The sequence below is a fragment of the Kryptolebias marmoratus genome, linkage group LG10 (genome assembly GCF_001649575.2).
Source record: "Kryptolebias marmoratus isolate JLee-2015 linkage group LG10, ASM164957v2, whole genome shotgun sequence".
NCBI classification, from domain to species: domain Eukaryota; kingdom Metazoa; phylum Chordata; class Actinopteri; order Cyprinodontiformes; family Rivulidae; genus Kryptolebias; species Kryptolebias marmoratus.
Genome location: NC_051439.1, coordinates 19368442 through 19389115, shown reverse-complemented (window position 1 = coordinate 19389115; position 20674 = coordinate 19368442). Strand labels below are relative to the sequence as shown.

The window sequence follows — 20674 nt, the reverse complement described above, 5'->3', positions numbered from 1 at the left end:
AGAAGCCTTGTGTCTGATTTTAAAGAGGGGTATGAACTTGTGGGAGAGGTGTGTCCGCTGCTGGAAACAAACACAAAATAAAGATCACGTGTTGGCTCAAGATATTTGTTTTAAAAAAACTGACTCCACACCATTTATATACCGGTTGACAAAGCGGTGCGACGAGTGGGCGGGAACGCTTTCGAATTCATTCCAAAGGAAAAGGCCTCGCTCGCCACTCGTCTTCACTTCTAGCCGAGTCAAACCTCGGCTGACTAAAAAGGAGTTGAGCTCACTAATGGAAAGTCACCGCCCTCTCGCGGAGTACAGTGGTATGGCAAAAATAAGAGCGCCTCCAGACTAAACCATTCAACCGAAAAGCAGCAACGCAATTCTGTATCATTTAAATTCGCACGGATTAGCAACTCAAACCCTATTTCTTTACGTACAATAAACAAAACTAACACTAACAAGCGAGTATTATAAAATTTTTTTACCGGTTACAGTTTAAATATCTGCTTTGTCTCCCGTCTACCGAGAGGAGTGGTACGGTCCGATAGTATTGAAGGCAAAGCTGAAAAACGATTTGTTTTCACCGAGAGGAAAAAACGTCGCCGAAACGGTTACAACATTTTTTCTACATCTGGTTGGTTTTTTATATTTTTAGACAGCTCGCCATGGCTCTGTGCGGGGGTGTCGGAGCCATGGCTTTGCCCAGCGAGCTTATCGTCCACATATTCTCCTTTCTGTCCGACCGAGACAAGCTCCGGGCCTCGGCCGTGTGCTCCCGGTGGAGGGAGTGCCTCTTCTACCCGGCGCTGTGGACCGAGCTCAAGCTGCGGATAGGAGGCGGCTGCGACGGCTCCGACGAGACCTCGAAGCTGGAGTTCCTCATGCGGAAGTTCGGGTCTTTCGTGCGGGAGCTGCAGCTGGAGCTCGCCCCGGTGGAAGGGCACCTCGGTCCGCTGAACAACGAGCCGCCGTCGGCCCGGATGGAGCAGCCTCTCGGTCCCGATGGCGACCCGCAGCTGTCGGAGCGCTGGAGGGACGCCATGGCCACCTACCTGGACCAGGTGTTGTGTGTGTTCACCAGCATCCGAAACAATAGGTAGCGTTCAAATTAATTCATTCATTCAGTGAATTATTGTCGCCTTTTTGCTGTAAACAAACCCGGACAGTAAGAGTTACGTAACCGCGGTGGAGCTGTCAGTGTTTTGCATCTGCAGACATTTTTAAATGCTCAGCTTGTCTTTATGTTGTCCTCATGTCCAAAACAGGATGCAAAGGTGACAGCTGGACAGTTTACACCAGCCGTCATATTTACTGTTTTATGTGTGAATAAATCCACCCTGACTGTGGTGCTTCATTTCCATTTTGCACCAAAAGCTTCCTTTTTGTTGTTTTGTCAGCTTCTCCTGCATTCTCCCCTTTTCTCTCCACAGAGCTTTCCAGCACTGGAACAAACAGAGGGGTTTTCTAATCCTGCAAAAAACAAAAAAAAACTTTTCTTTACAGGGATTTCATGAAGGTTTTTTGGTCGTGACTGTCAACCTGACCCACCTCCGCTGAAGCACCTGTGGTTTTAACTGAAGCAGAGTCTTGAATTTAATCGTATTTGGACTAAATGTAATTATCGGGCAGTGTTTTTCCACCGGACGACGCAGAAGGGACACGTAGGGGAGCTGGGAACTGTTGACTCCTTTTCCAATCGGGTTTATTTTAACCCCTGTAGTAATCAAACAATTTGTGCATGATTCTTACAATGAAGTGATTAAAAAAGCTGTCGCCTGTCGTTTATGAAAGTCGTTCTTTTCTTCCAGTCGACTACAAAATTTGCCTTCCAGCCTGTCACACAGGAAGTGGGTAGATCAAACATATTGTTTGGTTTTTGTCTATGTAATATACATGTGTTCACTGAGCACCCATTTAGTCTGATAGTTTTCCAGGCCTCGTCCTGAGAAATGTAAACATCCTGTTTTTGGAAACCTCGTTTTCAGGCACTGACCTGTCCCGTCCTTCACCTCGTCGGCGTTCGGGAGCATCAGCTTCTGACGGATGCTGCTTGACTCGCTTTGCTGGCACGATATAAAGAGATCAACCCACCAGAGCAGACAGCAAATTTTAATAAAGAGCACCAAACTGTCAGAATGGTTGCAGTTTGTGTAACGTGCGAGCCTGTTGTTAGCTTTTTTGAATGGAAAACAAATTTAAAATATTAAATGATCCTTTTTTTTGTTATTCAGGGTAAAATCTGCATCCTCCTCATTGCTGTAATGACTTAAACAAATGTTGACAGAACAAAACCTTCCTCTGCAGACAGTTAAAATGAGGGAAGACTTACCAGATCGCGCTACTGTTTTACCATCAGCACGCTGTGTTGTAAATATTAGTCGCATTAATTTCCCTCCTCTTCTTCTCTAGGAACCTGCAGAAGCTGAGCCTGTATGGAGACACGTTTATCCTTCAACAGGAGGGACTCTTAGACAGCTCTAACCTGCATAAGATTCACCAGGGGGACAAAAAGATCAACGAGTAAGAAAGCCTGAAAGTTCTGTGTGAAACGAAACAAATGTTGTTTTTTTTTAACTTGTCATTTTTCTGCATGGCAGCACTGAACTGGTGCAGTCAGGTTTACAGAAGTAGGTTAATCTGACCTCTTATCAGCTCTTCAGAGAAAACAAACATTAAAAGCAAAAATGAGAAATAAGAGCAGAACCTAAACTTTCCTCCTTCGCGGTTTAAGCTTTGGTTTCTGTTTCTGTTGTTCGGCTGAATTCTGCTATAATTGTCTCAACTTCTCCCATCTGTCCACATTTGTTTGAACGCGGTGCGGCTGGCTTGTTTGCTTGTCGTGAGCATTCACGATGAAGCAACGTGTTGTGACATCGTTTTTTGTTTTTATGTGACTATAGTGAAGAGGTTAAGTATAATCCTGTTATACCAAAGGTTAAGTCTTTCTAAACTATATAACAGTTATGCTGTTAGTGACAAACTCTGTAAAAAAAAAAGATTTAAAGCTGCTTCCATCTGCTGCATGGTGTTTTACATTAAGTTCAGGGCAATTATCATTCTGATATTTATCATTATGACCAAATGGCATGGACGTTAGAGAAAACTGTGACTCTATAAAGACTTTGTGACATTTTATTTGAAATACTGTCCAATCTGATCAAACCTAAGGTAAGATTCATTGCTCAGGGTTTTCTCAGTATTAACTTTATTCAGATAATTTTCATCCCAACCTTTCACAGGTGGTTTTATTCTTCATGCACTTGTTTAAACCTGTAAACTGAAGTGAATTCTCCTCGTATTTGTGTTGAACAGAATCCAGCAGCTGTTCATGGAGCTGCTGTCTAACAGCCGGCAGCTGAGGTGGCTGTCCTGTGGCTTCATGCTGGGTCTGGTGACTCCCTGCTCCTTAGCATGCCTGTCCAATCCTTCAGCCGAGACGCTGCAGCACCTCAGTTTACTGGACCATCAGCTAGGTTTGTGTTTCCCTCGGTTTTTGCACATGAAGTGATTGCGGCGGCGCTGGTTTTGGTGGTCTTTTATTTCCTGAGTTGCTTCATCGTCTCTTTCAGGTCCCCTCATCTCACCATCAGAACTGGACCGTCTCTCCAACATTCATTCTCTGGCTTTGGATTTTTCTGACTTTACGTCTGAGCTTTGCGGTTTGCTGGCGTCTCCCCGGCGAACTCCCCTCCATCGCCTCGCCCTGCTGCTCAACGGCGCCGCCCTGGAGTTCAAACCATTGGAAGGAACAGCTACAGAGGACGACTGGAAGGCACTGGTAATGTGAAAATGCAACAGAATAAAATTTTCCCTCTACATTTTAGACAGTTATTTAACCATGTACCACCTGCAGAAGGAAAACCTAAATTATAGGATTTAATTATGCCCGTATTAGTAAAGTTTATTCGATTCTTCCCAGGTCCGTGTGAGTGCCAACCTGCGAGTGTACATCATGGCTCTGGAGGTGGACAACTCTGAGCTCCTCAGGGTCCTGAAGCCCAGCCTCCCCCTAGAACGGCTTCACCTCGACAGCTACAGCACTCTGGTTAGCGACGCCACTCTGGAGCTCATCTCTCAGCAGTACAACAAAACACTGACTCACTTCCTGCTCCTGAGGGATGGCCCCGACTTTCCCGACCTCAGCGTCAACCGCAACGAAGACCCCCTGGTCCTGCTGGCGTGGAGGTGTACTCAGCTGGCTGTTCTGGTCATACATGGTGAGTTCAGGGTCCGGTTTCTACATCGTTTGTTGTCATTTAAAACAAGTTTGTGGTCACAGCCATCATTGAAATGTTTAGTTTCTTATTCTGATGCATCATGTTTAGAATTAAGGTTGATCTTTCCTAAAAACCTACAAATATATGATGTACATGGATGTCTGAAGCATGCAAGATGACCTTATAACACATAATGAACTCCAGAAAAAAAAAATCTTGGAGCTTCAAATTAGATCTTACTTTCAATTTTTTTTTGGCTGATTTCTGTCAAATGTAGTAGATTTTCAGTATGAGTCCTGCTGCCTGGTCTGTCTGCAGGTTACACTGTGTGGTCCCATAACCTGGTGGCCATCTCTCGACTCCGCGGCTCCAGCCTTCGTGTCCTGACCGTCTCTGAGGAGAGCATCGACTTCGACCCGGACCAGTCCCTGTACATGGAGGGAGACCCGGTCCATAACCTGGTGAAGGAGGTTTCCCTGGGCCTCAGTCGTGTCTGGCACCCATGCTTGGACTCCAGCGGCGTCTTGTCTGAGCCCACCCAACACTTCCACCGCGAGCTGCAGGCCTTCTGCGTGGGGATGTAGGCAAGGGGTGGCAAACCGAACCCGACACATCACAGCTGAAACTGTGCCGAGACCAGACCGGGCCAACCAAGTCCGGCTCGAGTCAGACCCCAAAACCCGAAGCAGACCTGAGAGAAGCAAACTTAACATTACTCAGAGGTGAACTAAGTTGTTTTTATTTCTATTTATTCCTTTTTTCAGTGTGTTGAGCACACAGTCAAGCCCTGTGTGTTCATTAGGACGTCACAGATTTAAATTTTCATGATTTAATACATCTTTGAACTCATATTACTCCATAAGGCATATAATCAAATAAAGTGACTTTTATTTAGTTGATAGAAATGCTACTCTGCGGTCTGATGATTGGAAAAAACTAAAAAGGTTTTAATTTGTCTCACCCCCTTGGTTTGGCCTGGTCTGGTCTTTTGGACACGTGTTCAGCACTTTTCCCATCACCTGATAACCTTCAGAGCCTCTGTAAAATGTAACTTTGATTTGTTTTCTGTTTTGCTTTCCCTTTGTCTTTTGATTGTTTTTCATATCTCCCTGCCCTGTGTGTTACCTTTTTTATTTCCTGCGTGGCGATTACCTTGCCTGTAAAGGCTTTTGTGTGGATTTAAATCCAGTTTTATTATTCTCCTGCTCACAGCTGGAACAGGACAGGCAGGTTGAGTGATGGAGCGATGGTTGGAGTGTGTAAATCAGCAGCTTCCTGAGTAACGTTAGAGGATTTTGTGCACTCGTGGCGAGCTGTGGCTGATCAGTTTTGATGATTCAGCAGCAGGATTATGTAAAAAAAAAAACAACAAAGTGGCATTTTAAGGTCAAAGCGTTTTAATATCGGCCCTGAGCACCTTACTGATGGGGTTGTGGAGATTGTTACAGCCAGCACACTTCCCATCCCGCTCAGTTTCTGATAAACCTCAATAGTCTGACCAACTCTCGGAGCCAAACTAAAAAAAACCCACAAAGAACGCATCATTAATGTGTTCATGTTGACCTGTAGTACACTGGTTATAAATCTTTACTTTCTTTTCTCTTATTCCATCCATCTTTGTGATTCAGGGCCCTGTTTTTCAGCACTGCTGTTTGGTATCCATATTGTAATTTTAATTACTTGCTGAGGTGGAGGCATCAGAAGGGCTCTGATATCTTGCATCATTCTAGAGAGAAAAGGCTGCTTTATCTGTTTTGTTTATGCCATGTATTTTTTTTTATTATTAATATTATTATTTTAGAAATGTCTTTGTACCTTCCTCCAAGTTCTCGGTGAGGTTGTGCTGAAACAACAGCAGTATTCTGTAGGCGCAGCTCTCTGAGGAGGCAGATATACCAGCAGTACTGTAAGGAACCAGTTTCTTGTTGAAGAACATTTCAAGATTAAGAGTAGGGAAAGAAAATGGATACACTGAATGTAATGACTCACATTTCCCTGTGAGCTTTGTGTTTTTCATCATGTGCTTACTCAACAGCCGTATTTGTCACAGAGGTTTGGCAGATGCATATCTACCCAGGGCTGTTCCACTCACAGCCAACACCGCTTCTTTTGTTTTTGTTTTTTTTGTTTTGTTTTTGTGTGTGTCTTTGGCACATTTGGCACAACAAGATTTCAGTATGTGTGGCTTGTTTCTGTGGCTGAAAGTTTCTGTCACCTCAGGAAGGCTTGTAACATCGCTCTGATCAGAATGGTGATGTTGATGAGTAGGATGTGCGAAACAATCATATTTTTTTTCCCTCTTAAGTCACAGTTGCCTTGCAAACACCCCACTCTCTCCAGATAGAGTTGTTCTTGTTTGTAGATGATGTTGTTTCTCTTGCCATCTAGTAAACCTTCACTCCTCTTTGGTTTAGGGGGTTAGCAAACCTAATCATACATTTGTTTTCAAAGATTAAGGTTGATACAGGCTGAAGAATGGCAAGACCTAGCTGCTCGTTGCACATGTTTGTATCTATGCTGTTGAAATGTGACCTGCTGGGCCTAAAAACTGTCTGAGCTGAAGGGATGATGTCTTTCAGACCCGGATGATCTTGTTTTTTTGATATTTGTTCACAAAGTGCTAACATGTTCACACATGTTAAGACCAAATGGCTTGAGTTGACGGCAGATGTGAGCATCATTAGATGGCGCCAGCGTTGTGACTGCTGTGCTCTGGTGTCTTACGAAGACATTTTCTGGGGGTTTTACCAAGAAAATTAAAGTTAGGATGAGCTTCATCAGAAGAATTGCCCTCCCCAATGGAGTCAGCTCAGGCATAGTTATCAAGACAAAGGTTGTAGAATATGAAGGTCCATATTAAGGTTTGTTCGTTTACAAGGCTGACTTGCAGTTGTTGTTTTTTCCTGATATGGAACTGTTGTCACCCAGCACTTTACTAGCTTCAGAATGAGTCGGGCCTTGTGATGGGCCTGTGGTTACCAAATGTTTGCTCTCAACTTAAGGGACCTTGATGGTTTTGCCATGATAATCTGTGAAGTCCTTGGTTCATATCTCAGGATAAATGCACTTTGGTACCAAGAGTTTCTCTGTAAGGCTCTCTGTGGCTGTTTAGAGCGTCGCACACTCAAACACCTGCAGAGCGTGGAAATACCAACACAATATTTTCAAAACAAAGTTGGGTTTGTGTTCTGTTTTTCTTCCTTTTTTTTTTTAAAGATTCCCAATTTGTCCTTTTTTATGCACGTCATTAGAAGTGTTGGAAGGTCACGCTGCAGTCTGATTCCAACTGAGGAGGAGGCAGAAAGCTCAGCTTTTTCTTTTTTATTTGAATGGAATGTCAAACCGGATCTCAGCTAGTAAACATTTTTATTTACTTTTCAAACAACGGATTTTAAAAAGCTGCTTCCTTCTCTGTTTACTAGTCTCGGATCAGCCGTTTGGAGAGTTAAACTTAGTCCTTGTGGCAGTGTTTGTTTTTTACCAGCTGTAGTGACACTGAGCAAGGAAAACGTTTTAGTTACAATATTCCCACTCAAACATTGTATAAAACATTCTTCTGCTTATAAGTTTCCTCTTTAGACCTTTTTCTGATAGGTGGCTCATAGACGGTCCATGATAACGTGAGTGGATTGATAAGTTGTGATTAGTTGGGAAACTTTTACGTGACAGAAATTGAGAAACGCCATCCAAAAAAAAAAAATTTTAAAAATCTACAATATTTCAGAGAAAAGTTCCCAACAAGCAGATTTCTTAACAAATTTTGATTTGTCATTTTAAAAACCACCACGGAGGAAAAATAATCCCCATGTTTTGGTGACAAAGAGTAAATTTAGAGCCATCTGAAAGTTTCTGAAGTCTCACTGCTTTTTAAACTTCAGCTTTAAGTCGGCGGCTTTGTGTTCGATGTTGGTTGTTGCTGATGTTAGTTCACTATTTAAATGAGCAGTGTTACAAGTTTCTGTGGCTACATTTTCTGCACTAGTGATTTAACTTCTCTTGGAGTGTGTCTGGCTTTATGTGTGTGTGTGCAGTCAAGATGTTAGAATAAGATATGAACAAGCTGTCAGTCACGGAGCTCTCGTACGTTTCACACACACCTGAGAGAATGTGTGTGTGTGTATAGTTGACAGGAGGTGAGGTTGCTCAGCCGTGGAGTCGTATCACTTCTGCCACCGCTTGAATCGGGAACAGAAATCGTTCGCTCTCAGGGTACCAGACAGTTTTCTCAGAGGAGGAGCATGAACAGCAACAATAGCTCAGGCCTCTAGCTCAGTCGTGTGGATCTGTTCTCCTCCTCCGACATGTTTGAAGCTGCCAAAGATCACCGTGGAACAAAGTTAACCCAGACACAAGTCTCTCTGAAGTGCCCATCAACAAACAGACACTGTACTGTTTCATCCTCAACACACTCGTCTGGTACTTCTGTGATCTGACACCTCTTACCGTTTTTATTCCACTGAACAACTAATGTTTTCTTTTTGTGCATCCAAAGCTGTCTGTGCTCTGCTTCAAACCTGTGAACAGTCTCGTCTTGTGGTTGAAGTGAACGAAACCAAAGTAGACCTGTAAGAAAACCAGTCTTCTGTCGGTAGCTGTCTGTAGAAATTAAATGTTTCTTTTGGGTGGTGTTACTGGACATTTCTCTCCAGTTTGGAAAGGGTTAGGAACATTGTTGCACATCTTAAAACAATCGTTACCTCTGAATGGCTCTCAGGGTGCATAGTTGCCATAAGATCATTCATCAAAGCCAGATTTGTTCAGTCTAGCACAGATGCTTAGCGGGACGGGGGCTTAATCGGAGAGCTCACCATTATATTCCTACATCCATTTCTTTCTGACCATCACGTTTCACTGTGAGGAGCGAGTAAGGGTAAAAGGAAAGCACAACGAGCTGGGTTAGATTTCAGAACACTCCTACAGATGCTTCCAAATGTTTCTCTGTTACTGATAGCAGCTCACGGCCATGAGAAATGCCACCGAGCCTGATATGACGTGTTCGAAGACTTATTCCTGGGTTTTCAAGCTGCACAGTTGTTTTGCTGCTAAGAGGAGGACATTCCACATGAAGGGGGGAGGATTGCTCAGGCCGCCTCGTTAGCAAACTGCAAGACTACATTGTGTGTGTGTGTGCATGGCAATTAATCTCTATAAACAGATGTAGTATATATATTTTTTCTCACTTTGAATGGTCTGTTTTTGAAAGGACTGTGCTAATGAGTCACATCAGATTAGCAGCTGGTCTGGGCGCAGCGGGAGCGCGGTACCTTTCAGAAGTGATCGTAGCAACTGTGTTTCTAACGTGTGTTTCTGTGATGCCGTGCGTCAGCTCACTTCTAAGGCCTTTTGTGTCCAGTGCACAAAATGTTTCAAATGCAAACAATTTATTATGACTGCATTATACATGAAGACTAACTGCTTTGTCTATTGAATTAGTTGGCTTTACATGATGGACCAGTCTGGCAGATAAAGAGCTTTGCATAACAGTAGGAGGAAGTTGGTTATTTATAGGATACCATGCTTACACAGAGGTTTGAGCTGGACTGATTTATACAGACAGATGTTTCACTGAGATATACGCTGTAAATGGAGAGAGATTTATAGATCTTGCCATAAAAAATGGTTTAAAAGGCTCTAAAGATAAACAAGGATGCAGGTTCTTTACTCAAGCGGCGTTTCCAGCCAGCTCGGCCTGCGCTGTTTGTTTTATTGTGTGTTCATAATCCTGAAAGATCGCAGGGCTCCTGAAATATCAGAGCTGGCCTCTAATTCACTCCATCTGAAACAGTTTAAGCTGTTGTAAATCCCAGAACTGTAAGTTGGGTTTGATACCTAACAGCCAATGTTAAACCCACTGAGTGTGCGTGTTTTCATTAGTACCAAAGCTGCAGATGCTGTCAGGTCTGCGCCGGCCTAAACCTGGACTCAGAGCCACAGAAAGACACTCAGTACAGGTTGTTAGTTTTCTTTCCACCTTGCCAACTCCATGCCAACTTTGTAATGTTGATGCTCAGGATATTTGCTTTGCTGTAGGAAATAAAAGTAGATGTGACATGGTTCTGGGTGGTTTTTGGTTTCTGAAACAACTGATTAAAGTCAGGGTGTCTTCATCAAAGATTTGTTTTTTTTCCCCTAAATGCTACAACCATTGACAACCACCAGTACCTGCAAGACTGAATGGCCTCAAAGAGAAATGCAGAAATGTGAGAGTTTTGATTACCACCCTGATATGTTTCGGTGGCCTGGACGTGAACTGCTTTACAATCAGTGATGTGTGAAAATGTTGGCAGATGTGTGGGAGGCTCTCAGTGAAACAGCTGGGCTCTTAGCAGGAAGTTTGGATTCTCCAGTCTTCAGGACCAGTCAGAGCTGAGGATGAATGGATTATTTATGGTATTAACTTTTACCTGCTACTACCTAGTTCTAGAAACGAAACAACAAGAAGACACTGATAAAATAGCCTGGCCAGTGGCTTTGGTGCATGCAGAGATTTGTGAAGTGCCCAACTTTATCAAGGAACTGATGAATATTCATGCTCAGTGGCAGCCAGCCTTCATTTAGATCTCAGATACTGTGGCTGGGATGTTCCTGGCTGCTAAACAAAGTCTTTCTTGTCAAGTCTGGAGAGCCAAACCTCCTAATTAACCAGGCAGGCAGGCCTGCTGCCCAGTCCAGCCTCACAACTATGCAAGAAGAATGCATATAATCCAAACTTTCTTTTCTTTTGTTTTTATATTCGCTTTTCTTTCCTCTCTCTCTCACTGTCACAGAGTAGAAATGAAGATGTAACCTAATAAGAACTTGCAGTGACAATACTTGGCCTTACGATGATTTGTGAGATCTTGAATCATTTCGTCTTGAGATCTTTTGATTCTGGTCAGCCAGCCCAGCCCAGCGGCAGCGGCGGCAGCGGTGACGGCAGGCTCACTCTTGGTCTCTGTGAGACTGGCTAGACGGCCCCAGTTTTATCGTGGTACGAATGTTGTGCATTTGTTTAAAATCAGGACAGTTTGCAATAACAGCAGTCTTACTAGTGGCCACAAAGGGGCATAAGCAGTGCTGACAGCGCCCGGCTGCGTCTTTAGAAAACCATAGAGGAAGAAATATAAACAATATAAATAGATATATAAACTCACACAGTGCATATTTGTATAGGTATCAACAATGCATTACCGTGTTATACTCTTATGCAACACTTGTCCAAGTTCAGTTTATGAACATGAAGTATATTATAAAATCACACAGACTTTGTAAATCAGAAGTTATAATGTTGTGAGTTTTTTGTTGTTGTTGTTGTTTTGGTTTTGTTTTTGCAGAAATGGTTTTAACCATCAATATGTTGAATGTTCAGAGTGTAAAGCTCCCGTGTGACTGTGTTTGCTAAAGTAAGCGCTGGGTTTTATCTTCCTTGGTGTAAGCAGGGAGCCGGACTTCACCCAAAACACAGCTGGACAGACTTCATGTACCACTGAGCACATTTCAGATGTATCTGTACCTGAAAGATCTGCTCTTCAGACCTTTTTCTACACCTGAATTACATCAGCAGACAGACTAAGGTGTGGTTACAAATTTGTCTGTAGAATTGGTTACACAATGGCATGGATCATGACTTGTTGAGACCAAGCAAAGCAGAACCCAACTGTGTCCTCAAAAAAGACCTTTTGACTAACGATTTGCCTTACGCCTGATACATTTTAAAACTTATTTAAAATCTTCCCAGCTGTTTTTTGGAGTAGTCTACAGGGAAAGAGCTCTCTCTATCTAAGAGGACAGGTTTTATTGAAAATTAGTGTTGATTCACCGTCCTGTTGTAGAGACTAGGGAGGCCACATTGGAAACCTCCACAAAACCTCTGAACTGACATGAATGAAATACACTCGATAGGCCAACCTGCCGAAGGTTGATTTGAATTGATGTTGAATGAATGCTTCTTTTTCTTTTAGCCAGTGAATAAAAACATTAGAAAGTCATCTCTTCATGTTGTCTCGTTCTTTCTTGACCTGTTGTTTTGGTTTGGAAATATTCAGACACAGTCCAGCTATTTGACAAGGAAATAAGAATTCAAATGAAAAGACGCAAAGAAACTGCTGCAAAGCCACAGAAGCAAAGAAGAGATGAGAGAAAAAACATGAATACAAAGAAAACCACACAACTACAAAGGTGACTGCAAAAAAGCTAGATGAATGATGTGTCTTCAAAGAGACACCAAGGCAAGTGACGGAACAATAAAGACGCAAGGTGCACCAAGAGAATAACGACTACAATCCACTGCAAAAAATATGTAATGCAACTAGGATTACAAACAAAATAAGCACAAACTGATTTGAATTCTTTCTCATATCAGGACATCTAACAGTACCCAACAAAAAGGGGTCACTTTCTTTCGTCTGCTAGTGCACCAGACAACAGCTGAGCTTTCACACAGGAAACAGGAAGTAGTCGTGTTTGAAGAAAAATAACTAACAAATGAAAACGCTGTTTCCTTCTGCTCATTTTTCATATGAAATTAAATCTGTCAACTGTGTGCCTGCTGAGCAGTTTCACAGTAAATAAACCAAACTTTATAAGAAAGATTCCTAAGGGAAGAGAAAGAGGTAATGAACTGAAAAAACAGGTCTTTAATAGGGAGGAGGGAGTTAGTATCAAATGAATGATTCAGCTCAAATATATCAGACGTGAATTTGTTGTGAATAAATGTACAAAACAAAAAAAAAAGTTCTGCAAGAAAAAATGAAGCTGGCTCCTTATAAAGCATGAATTAGGTGGCGTTTTAACAGCTTCTGTAATGCAAATAAAAAGGAAGAAGACGCGCATGTAAACAAGTAGGCGACAAATAAGGGGGCGTGTCGTTCATTAAACTCTGTGCTGATTGGGCGGTTTAGAGTCACGAAACGTGATTGGCCCAAAGAATGTAAGAGGCGGGTTTACAAAAGGTGATTGGCCAGATTGGGGCGAACGTCCCAACGTAAACCAGAGCTGCGCTACGCAGGCGGAGAGACCAGCACGTGACCGGTGCTAACTAGCGATCAAGATGGCGGTGGTAGTGCGGAGCTTGCAAGATCAGCTCGAAAAAGCCAAAGAAAGCTTGAAAAATGTGGACGATAATATTCGGAAACTGACCGGACGAGATCCAAATGATTCCAGGTACAAATGTGAAAAACAACATTAAAATTGTGGTGCACTTCTACGGTTATTCCAACAAGGTGAGCTAGAAGCGACGTGTGCTAAGGTAGCATGAGGTGGCTAACTAGCAGGCGGGACCACCTCCATGTTTTTTTTATTAATATTAATGAATTATTTTCTGCATGGTTACAAATCGTGATTTAACCAAACAGTTGTAAGAAAAGGTAATCCTCGGTGTGATGCATGAAATCTAACCGCTGAGCTGAGTTTAGGCCCGTGAGGCGTTGCCCGAGTGTCGCCATTCAGGACGAATCTATGGTGAAGAAGTACCGAACCGAGTCCAATTCTCTGTGCTTACAGACCGGGTCAGATCCGTCGGCTCAGCGGCCCCATGGCAGGCCTGGGAGGAGGAGGAGGAGGTAGAGGCAGAGGAATCAACCTGCTCAGGTAAAGCTGGGACACGTTTAGGCCCTGCAGTACCACTTAATTAAGAAATCATTAATTGTTACCTTGAATCATAATGGAGCTAAACACCTAAAGTAAGTCAAACATTCCTATGTATGCATTAGAATTTAAGTTTTATCGTGGTGTTTATTAGTAGTTAATTTCTTAAAATGTTTCCAAATCACACATTCAATGAAAGCTTTGATATTTGACAAATTTAATTACACAAAGCTCAGTAAAATGGTCTTGTTCAATGCGTCTGTATTCATTTGCACCTTATGTTAATTAGGGATTACATTCAGTTTCATGTCTTTCACATTTAATCACACATTAATGATGCTCATTAAAGCTCTTTAAACTACAGTTTTTATTTGCTAAAATGCTGCCGTAATAACACATTTATACTGTTAATGAGACTGAATGGTACATATGTGTTGGTAGATCCAACCTGTTCAGATCAGAGATGACACCAATATGTTCAGTTACTGCAAAACCAGGTTAATGGAAAGTGGTGCATATTTGCAAGATCTTAAAGTTGATTTATTTATTTGGTGAAAAGAGGAACAGGTTTACTTGATTACTGAAAAGGACAGCCTGCTTTATGACTACAGTGTACTAACTAATTTGTTACCTCATTACTTCTAATCTAAACTTTTGTCTTCTTCTTTAGGCGTAGTCTCTCAGATATGGGGAGCGGCGGCCCTCCTGCCAAGCAGAGGGACATTGAAGGAGCCCTGCTGAGGTGAGATTCTGCTTTTTAATCAGGGGGGTTCAAGCAGGAATGTCTTAAATGAGAAATAAAATAATTTAATTTGTTTCTTTCCTTTCTAAGGTATGAGCAGTTTTTATTTTCCAACTAAGCAGCAGATATTTTCACTGATTGTATGTGTTTAATATCTGTATTTCATCTTTGTGCAGGCTGGCAGGAGATCAGAGGGCCAGGAGAGACGTACGTCACGACAGCGACGCCGAGGATGATGACGATGTCAAAAAAGTAAGAAGACTGTGTTTGTGTTTTTAAATGCGCAGCATTTCAGGTATCGTCCTTCTGGTTTTAATGACTGTATTTAATGTTAGAATATTTGCCTTTCTCACATGTGATATGCTTGAACCACTTTCTTCTTTCAGCCGGCGTTGCAGTCGTCTGTTGTAGCTACCTCCAAGGAGAGAACACGCCGAGATCTCATCCAGGATCAAACTATGGATGAAAAGGGCAAACAGAGGTAGGCCAACAGGAGCCTGGAGTTCTGCTCAAAACTGCAAAACAAAGATAACAACAGAAGAAATGAGCAGAATGTTATGTGTTGCAGTTGTATGATGTTGTTTGTTTTTGTCAGGAATCGGCGCATGTTTGGCTTGCTGATGGGGACGCTGCAGAAATTTAAGCAGGAATCAAACGTCTCTTCAGAGAAGGTGAGAATTAAACATGGTCAAGTTGTCATGGTTACTGTTTGAAGGCGTTGGTCTTTACATTAGATTATGAACCCTAAAGTAGGTATGTTCAGCTAAATAATTGATCTTTCTGTATCTTTCTCTCTTTTTTTTTTTGGTTCATTATTATCACCTGTTCACTGTGCAGCTGAAGCGACGTTCAGAGATTGAGCAGAAGCTCGAGGTTCAAGCTGAGGCTGAGAGAAAGAAGGTGGAAAATGAAAAGAGAGAGCTGTTTGAAGAGAGGAGAGCCAAGCAGACAGAGTTGAGACTGCTGGAACAGAAAGTGGAATTAGCTCAGCTGGTAAGGAAATGTTCTTCAGGACGGTTTTTTTTAAACAAATGTTTATACTTTCTCTGCCATAAGATGGTTATAACTTAAGGACGTTACAGTGATTTGAAGAATATTAAAAGTACTTAAAATGGTTAAAGAAGTAGAGCAAATATTAGGTTTTGGTTTACTTTTATTAAGAATATCTGTCCCATCTCTTCCCTCAAACCACAGCAAGAGGAGTGGACCAGCCACAATAACCACTTGCTAAAATTTATTCGTACAAAGACCAAGCCTCATATCTTCTACCGGCCTGGCAAAATGTGCTCCGCAACACAGAAACTCCTCGAAGAATCCACCAAGAAACTAAATGGTCAGTTGAGTTAAATGTTTTTATTACAGAAAAGGGAATATTAGATGTCATGTTTACCATGCTCACTGTCAACTTGAGTCTTTTATATTTTCCCGGTCAGCTGTGTTTGAGGAGAGACGCGAGGCGTTTGCAGAACACCTCAACAAGATGGAACTGCGTCCGCGGCGACAGCTGAACCGCGACCAGGACAGCAGCACAGCCTCAAGGATGGACCACCTGACGGAGGGTAAGCCAGCAGGTCAGGTAGACAAGCGAACAGGTAAAAGGGGTCATGCAGGGATGGAGGAAGATGATGAGGAAGATGAGGACGAGGAGGATGAAAAGGAAAAAGAGGGGGCTAGAAAGGAGGCAGAACAGGGAGGAGATGGGGAGGAAAGGGAAGAAGGGGAGAAGGAAGGGTTGAAGAAGATAGAAGAGGAGGAGGAAGGGATGGAGGTGAGTGAGGAGGGAAGAGAGGAGAAGGAAGGAGAACAACAGGAGACAGGAGAAAACCAGAAGGAGAAAGCAGAAAAGAAGGCAAGTCCAGAGTCAGAGGAGATGGAGATGGAGGTTGAGGAGAAGGCAGACAAGGATGATGAGGGCAGAGAGGAAGAGGTAGAACCAGTCAGTCAGCAGGGGCCCACAGAGCCTCAGGATGTAACAGCTCCAAACACCCAGACGTCTGAAGCAGCTGTCAGCAACCAGGAATCAGCAAACATCTATCAGAACCAAGACACCCCCGCTGCAGGAGAACCAGCAGCACAGTCCCCTGTGATAGAAGGGGCTTCTCCAGCCCCAGTACCCCAAACAGCTTCTGCCCCCCCTGCTCAGGAGTCCATCACTACTGTCCAGGATTACATCATCCCTGCACAGGATTTCACCTCTCCTGTCCAGGACTCCACAGATGAGAAGCAGCCGGTTGAAGTGAAATCTGTGGAGGAGGCCCCAGAAAAGCTGCCCGATGCTCAGGAGGCCTCTATAATTACTCCTGCAAAGGAGGGGGAGGACGGAGGCAGGGGGAGGAAGGGGGAGAAAGAACCGCGGAAGCGCCGCAGTCGTAGTAACAGCTCCTCCTCTTCCTCCTCCGGATCCTCCTCCAGCGGTAGTTCTTCCTCGTCCTCTGGATCCAGCCACTCCTCATCGTCGTCCTCGTCTTCCTCGTCCTCGTCGTCCAACAGCAGCAGCCGAAGCCGCAGCCGAGACAGCGGCAAGCGAAAGAGACGGGCGCCAGATAGAAACAGAGACAAGAAGAAGGAGGACGAAAGAAGTCACCATAAGAGAGGAGGGAGTAGCGGAGGAGGGAGAGACTCGAAGGAGAGGAGGAAGAGAAGGAGCGAGGAAGGGAAGGGCAGGTCTTCCCGGAGTGATAGGGAGCATAAAGATAGAGACAGGAAGGACAAAAGACGCTGATGTGATTAAGCTTCAGTAAAAACAGCAAAGAGAAATCAACATTGAGCAGTTTTCTGTGACAAGATGACTTCTTTTAACTATTTCTTTAAAACAGTTTTTTTTTTTTTTGTTATCATTAGAAGTTTTAAACAGAACAGGCTGGTCGTCAGCCAAACTGCATTGAAAAAGTGAATGGCTTTTTTTCCTTTTTTTGTTTTTGTAAGCTGTCGTAGGGACATCTTTGGTGATTTCTAATTGGAGTCTAGTAAACGGGTCAGATTGGAGCTTTTATTTCTGCCCTTCTCTTAAATTCAAATAAGCCTGGTGTTTGGGGTTTCACAGAACTGTGCTACAAAGATGCCACGGCTCAGACGGTGTGTTCATAAAAACAACTTTTCAGATACTGTAGGTTTGTTGTATTTCAAGTCATTGTGACAATGCTGTTAATCCTTACTTAGTTCCACAATTTGATCAATGTCAAGTGTAATTAGTTCCACTGTTTGGTTCTTTTTCTACAATGTAATCCGCTTCAAATAAAGTTGACATTGTGGCGGACATGTTTGTGTGGCGTTACCTTTTATTATGAGCGAAAGTTTAGAGTTTTGGTTAGTAACTATTAAAATGTTAAAAACATTTGATTGAAGCAAAAGTTTTATTTTTAATCTGACTGGAAAGACACCTAAACCCAGATGAGTATTGCAGGTTATTTTGTTCCATTTTCCTGCCATGTTTGCAGTCTGTAGTCACTGCTGTAATAACGACACGTTATCTTAGAAATCACAGCTTTAATTCAAAAGTATATTCATACAAAAAAAGACTTTCACTTAGAAGTCACACCTAATCTGCTGCTTGAATGCTTCTCCAGCTCGATGAGCAAATTCCTACTCAAGAAACCAATTTCCTTTTAACAAATACTGAAGTCCTGGTTGAGTCCATTTGGTTTTGTTCCAGATGTTCAGCCACATGTTGATGCACTGATGAGATAAGGACCAATCTTCTGTTGTGAGCCGTATCAATAACACATCCATCCACGTGTTGATATCAGTCACTGAGCAGTTCAGCTTCCCAGTCATTCCTGATGGTCGGCCAGATCAGTCTGTTCAAAGTATCTGCAGGATAAACAAAAGTTAGTGAGCCTCATCACATTTGGATTTTTATTCACCTTAAACTAAATTGCAGCATTTTGTCATAATCCAGGTTTTTACTCTGCACTGACTGAGTTTAGCAGCGTGGATTATTTAAAGGTTTTAAGGTTTTTAGAGGCACCTGGCAACAAGGCAGATGAGTAGGTTGAGGGCGGGCAGCTTTTCATCCTCCTGACTGTCCTGTGAAAAAAACACATATTAGTATCAATTACCTTCATGTCAAATTTCACCTAAAATATCAAAACAAGGACAGGACAGTGACTTTAAATACTGAAATAACTCAAATTTTCATATAAAAAGATGAAAAGGACGATAGCTGGAGTTCTGCAGCCTAAAAATCCTACCAGCGTGCTGCGGAGCTGGGCGCATCTCCTGGCCAGCTGTCGGATGGAGGAGTGGGCTTCAGGCAGCAAAGGCTTCTCCAGGCAGGCCAACAAGGCATACAACCAACGGCCCTGTGGAGGGGAGAGGGAAGAAAAGGAACCGAAAACAAGTGAATAAATATATTTAATAAATGATAACCATGCAATAAACAGAAGAGTTTGCTCTCTGTGAGGTGAGTGGTCCCTATAAATTAAAACATCCCTTTGCCTATAAGACTGAATTGGATTTTTTTGTGGCGCTTCCAGCCAGATAAAGGAGAAATGATTTTGTAAACTCACCAACTGCGGAACAAATTCTCGCTCTTCAAACCAGCTTATAAGAATTTCCAACAACATGAGAACTGTGGACTGAGGACAGGAAGATTATCAGACTATAACTTAAAGCGTGTGATAAACGGCAACAAAATACATCACTTACCTGGTTTAGTCTGCTTACTATGCTGAGGAAGGGAGGGAAGCCAATCTAAACAAAGACGTTTTAAGTTTTAATTAAATGAGAAAGTACAGCTTTATATAATGCCTTGTTTTTATGAAGAAACTGCAAATAAATATTCAAAAGTTTTCACTGATTTGTATCAGTTAAACTTAGGTATTATTTAAATTTTCAAGTCTTTATGGCAGTTTTTACAAAAAGTAAACCGTTTTAGGACCTTGCCGTAGTCCAGTGCTGGCTCCTGGTCTGCATCTCCAAGGTCTGATGAGGTGCCCTGGTAAATCCTCTCTCCTAAACAAAACCTCTTCCAGCCCTCCTCATCTGTTACCTTTGGCTGTAAGAAACAAAAGCACATAATGGCTCCAACTCAAACACACTGGCAGAAATTGAAACCACCAATATGATGGTATATTTGTTGATCTACTGCAGGAGGTGTGTGACGTCTAACCATCTGTACGTTGTCATCCAGAGTCTGGCTACTCCAGTGGTTCCTGTTCTTGGTGATGCTCTGGAAAAAGCCCAACATAGAAAAATTATGACCTTTAATTTATGTCATGACCCTGCAGTATTGAGTGTCCTCACTTAACAATGTCTACTGTGTTGGTTTACGTTACTACATCCTGTTTTTGATCTACAGTGTCATCTATAAAGAATGAATTTGGGCTCTAGAAACCAAATATGAGTTATACATATTACACAATTCTTCTTACCTGTCTGACATCAGAAAAAATACCGACTTGCTGCTGTTGCCACCTGAGGCTGGGGGAGAAACCCTGAGGAGCAGCATGGCATCCTGCAACCTGAAAACACAGGACACATGTTCTGCTTTTTACTTTAAGGCTTTCACAAAGTGAGCAAACACACATCTATCTGAGCAACACAATTATGCTATGTTAAATACTCATTTTAATGCACGATTTCCTTTTCAAAAATATTTCATACATTTACTCACAGATGCATTAACTGTTTGTTTCTTCTTCAGTTTCTTGGGATCGATTTGAGCAACCACCACCTCTGGACACAATGATGCCTCCAACCTAAAATAAACACAGAAATACACAAATTGAACCACTGGGTTGGATCTGGGAGAGGTGCGACTGTGTAGTAATCGGTGGTCAGGATATTGGTGACAGTTCGGGCTGAACATACTGGACCTGTCGGAGGTATTCTTGAGGGTTTCTCGGCGTCGCACCAAAGTCCAGGTCTTGACTGGCAGCAGCTCCGCACTCCACCGGCAGCAGCCTCGGCATCAACTCCTCCACGTCCGACTTCATTTTCTAACAACTACTATAAAATCTGTGCACGAATAAAACACCAAAAAACTGTCCAAAATGGAAAAGTTTCTTTTAACTACCCATTTGCGCTCACAGTACCAGCGCCATCTTGTTTGTAAACGCGAGGCTTGATGACGTCGAATCTGTGCGCCAGGTTTGTTGCCATGGTAACAAACGCCGCAGTTAACCACGTTAGCTTTTTTTAAAGCTCAAAGTCCACACTC

General features: G+C 42.7%; 3 protein-coding genes across 4 annotated transcripts; 2 read left to right on the top strand and 1 right to left on the bottom strand.

Annotated features, from left to right (window-relative positions):
- Positions 1-439: 439 nt before the first annotated feature.
- LOC108241770 (F-box only protein 33) lies at positions 440-12175 on the top strand. The gene is made up of 6 exons (XM_017426184.3): positions 440-1087; positions 2401-2511; positions 3304-3464; positions 3561-3769; positions 3911-4208; positions 4527-12175. Exons 1-6 carry the CDS (start codon positions 657-659, stop codon positions 4790-4792), a joined length of 1476 nt encoding a protein of 491 aa, XP_017281673.1. The 5' UTR covers positions 440-656; the 3' UTR covers positions 4793-12175.
- Positions 12176-13188: 1013 nt separating this feature from the next.
- pnn (pinin, desmosome associated protein) lies at positions 13189-17770 on the top strand. 2 transcript variants are annotated; one of them, XM_017426208.3, is made up of 9 exons: positions 13189-13349; positions 13689-13775; positions 14443-14514; positions 14691-14766; positions 14901-14995; positions 15110-15185; positions 15352-15507; positions 15709-15847; positions 15948-17770. In XM_017426208.3, the coding sequence occupies exons 1-9, from the start codon at positions 13237-13239 to the stop codon at positions 17234-17236; spliced, it is 2103 nt and encodes a 700-aa protein (XP_017281697.1). In that variant the 5' UTR covers positions 13189-13236; the 3' UTR covers positions 17237-17770. The 2 variants fall into 2 exon arrangements, with proteins under 2 accessions (XP_017281697.1, XP_017281698.1); XM_017426209.3 differs by having other exon boundaries at positions 13267-13408.
- Positions 17771-17985: 215 nt separating this feature from the next.
- gemin2 (gem (nuclear organelle) associated protein 2) lies at positions 17986-20590 on the bottom strand. The gene is made up of 10 exons (XM_017426123.3): positions 20326-20590; positions 20129-20213; positions 19887-19976; positions 19625-19684; positions 19394-19510; positions 19162-19206; positions 19023-19091; positions 18705-18815; positions 18482-18540; positions 17986-18324 (listed from the first exon to the last, which is right to left on the bottom strand). Exons 1-10 carry the CDS (start codon positions 20448-20450, stop codon positions 18285-18287), a joined length of 801 nt encoding a protein of 266 aa, XP_017281612.1. The 5' UTR covers positions 20451-20590; the 3' UTR covers positions 17986-18284.
- Positions 20591-20674: the final 84 nt, after the last annotated feature.

Bases quoted from the DNA above. Each gene is read 5' to 3' on its own strand.
- LOC108241770 (XM_017426184.3), top strand. From the start codon at position 657: ATGGCTCTGTGCGGGGGTGTCGGAGCCATGGCTTTGCCCAGCGAGCTT. The intron at 2,512-3,303 runs GTAAGAAAGCCT...TGTGTTGAACAG, and splicing joins GGGGACAAAAAGATCAACGA to AATCCAGCAGCTGTTCATGG. The intron at 4,209-4,526 runs GTGAGTTCAGGG...GTCTGTCTGCAG, and splicing joins GGCTGTTCTGGTCATACATG to GTTACACTGTGTGGTCCCAT.
- pnn (XM_017426208.3), top strand. From the start codon at position 13,237: ATGGCGGTGGTAGTGCGGAGCTTGCAAGATCAGCTCGAAAAAGCCAAA. The intron at 14,996-15,109 runs GTAGGCCAACAG...TGTTTTTGTCAG, and splicing joins GATGAAAAGGGCAAACAGAG to GAATCGGCGCATGTTTGGCT. The intron at 15,848-15,947 runs GTCAGTTGAGTT...TTTCCCGGTCAG, and splicing joins ATCCACCAAGAAACTAAATG to CTGTGTTTGAGGAGAGACGC.
- gemin2 (XM_017426123.3), bottom strand. From the start codon at position 20,450: ATGAAGTCGGACGTGGAGGAGTTGATGCCGAGGCTGCTGCCGGTGGAG. The intron at 19,207-19,393 runs GTCCTAAAACGG...GTCTTTGTTTAG, and splicing joins CAGCACTGGACTACGGCAAG to ATTGGCTTCCCTCCCTTCCT. The intron at 19,092-19,161 runs GTAAGTGATGTA...TCCTGTCCTCAG, and splicing joins TAGTAAGCAGACTAAACCAG to TCCACAGTTCTCATGTTGTT.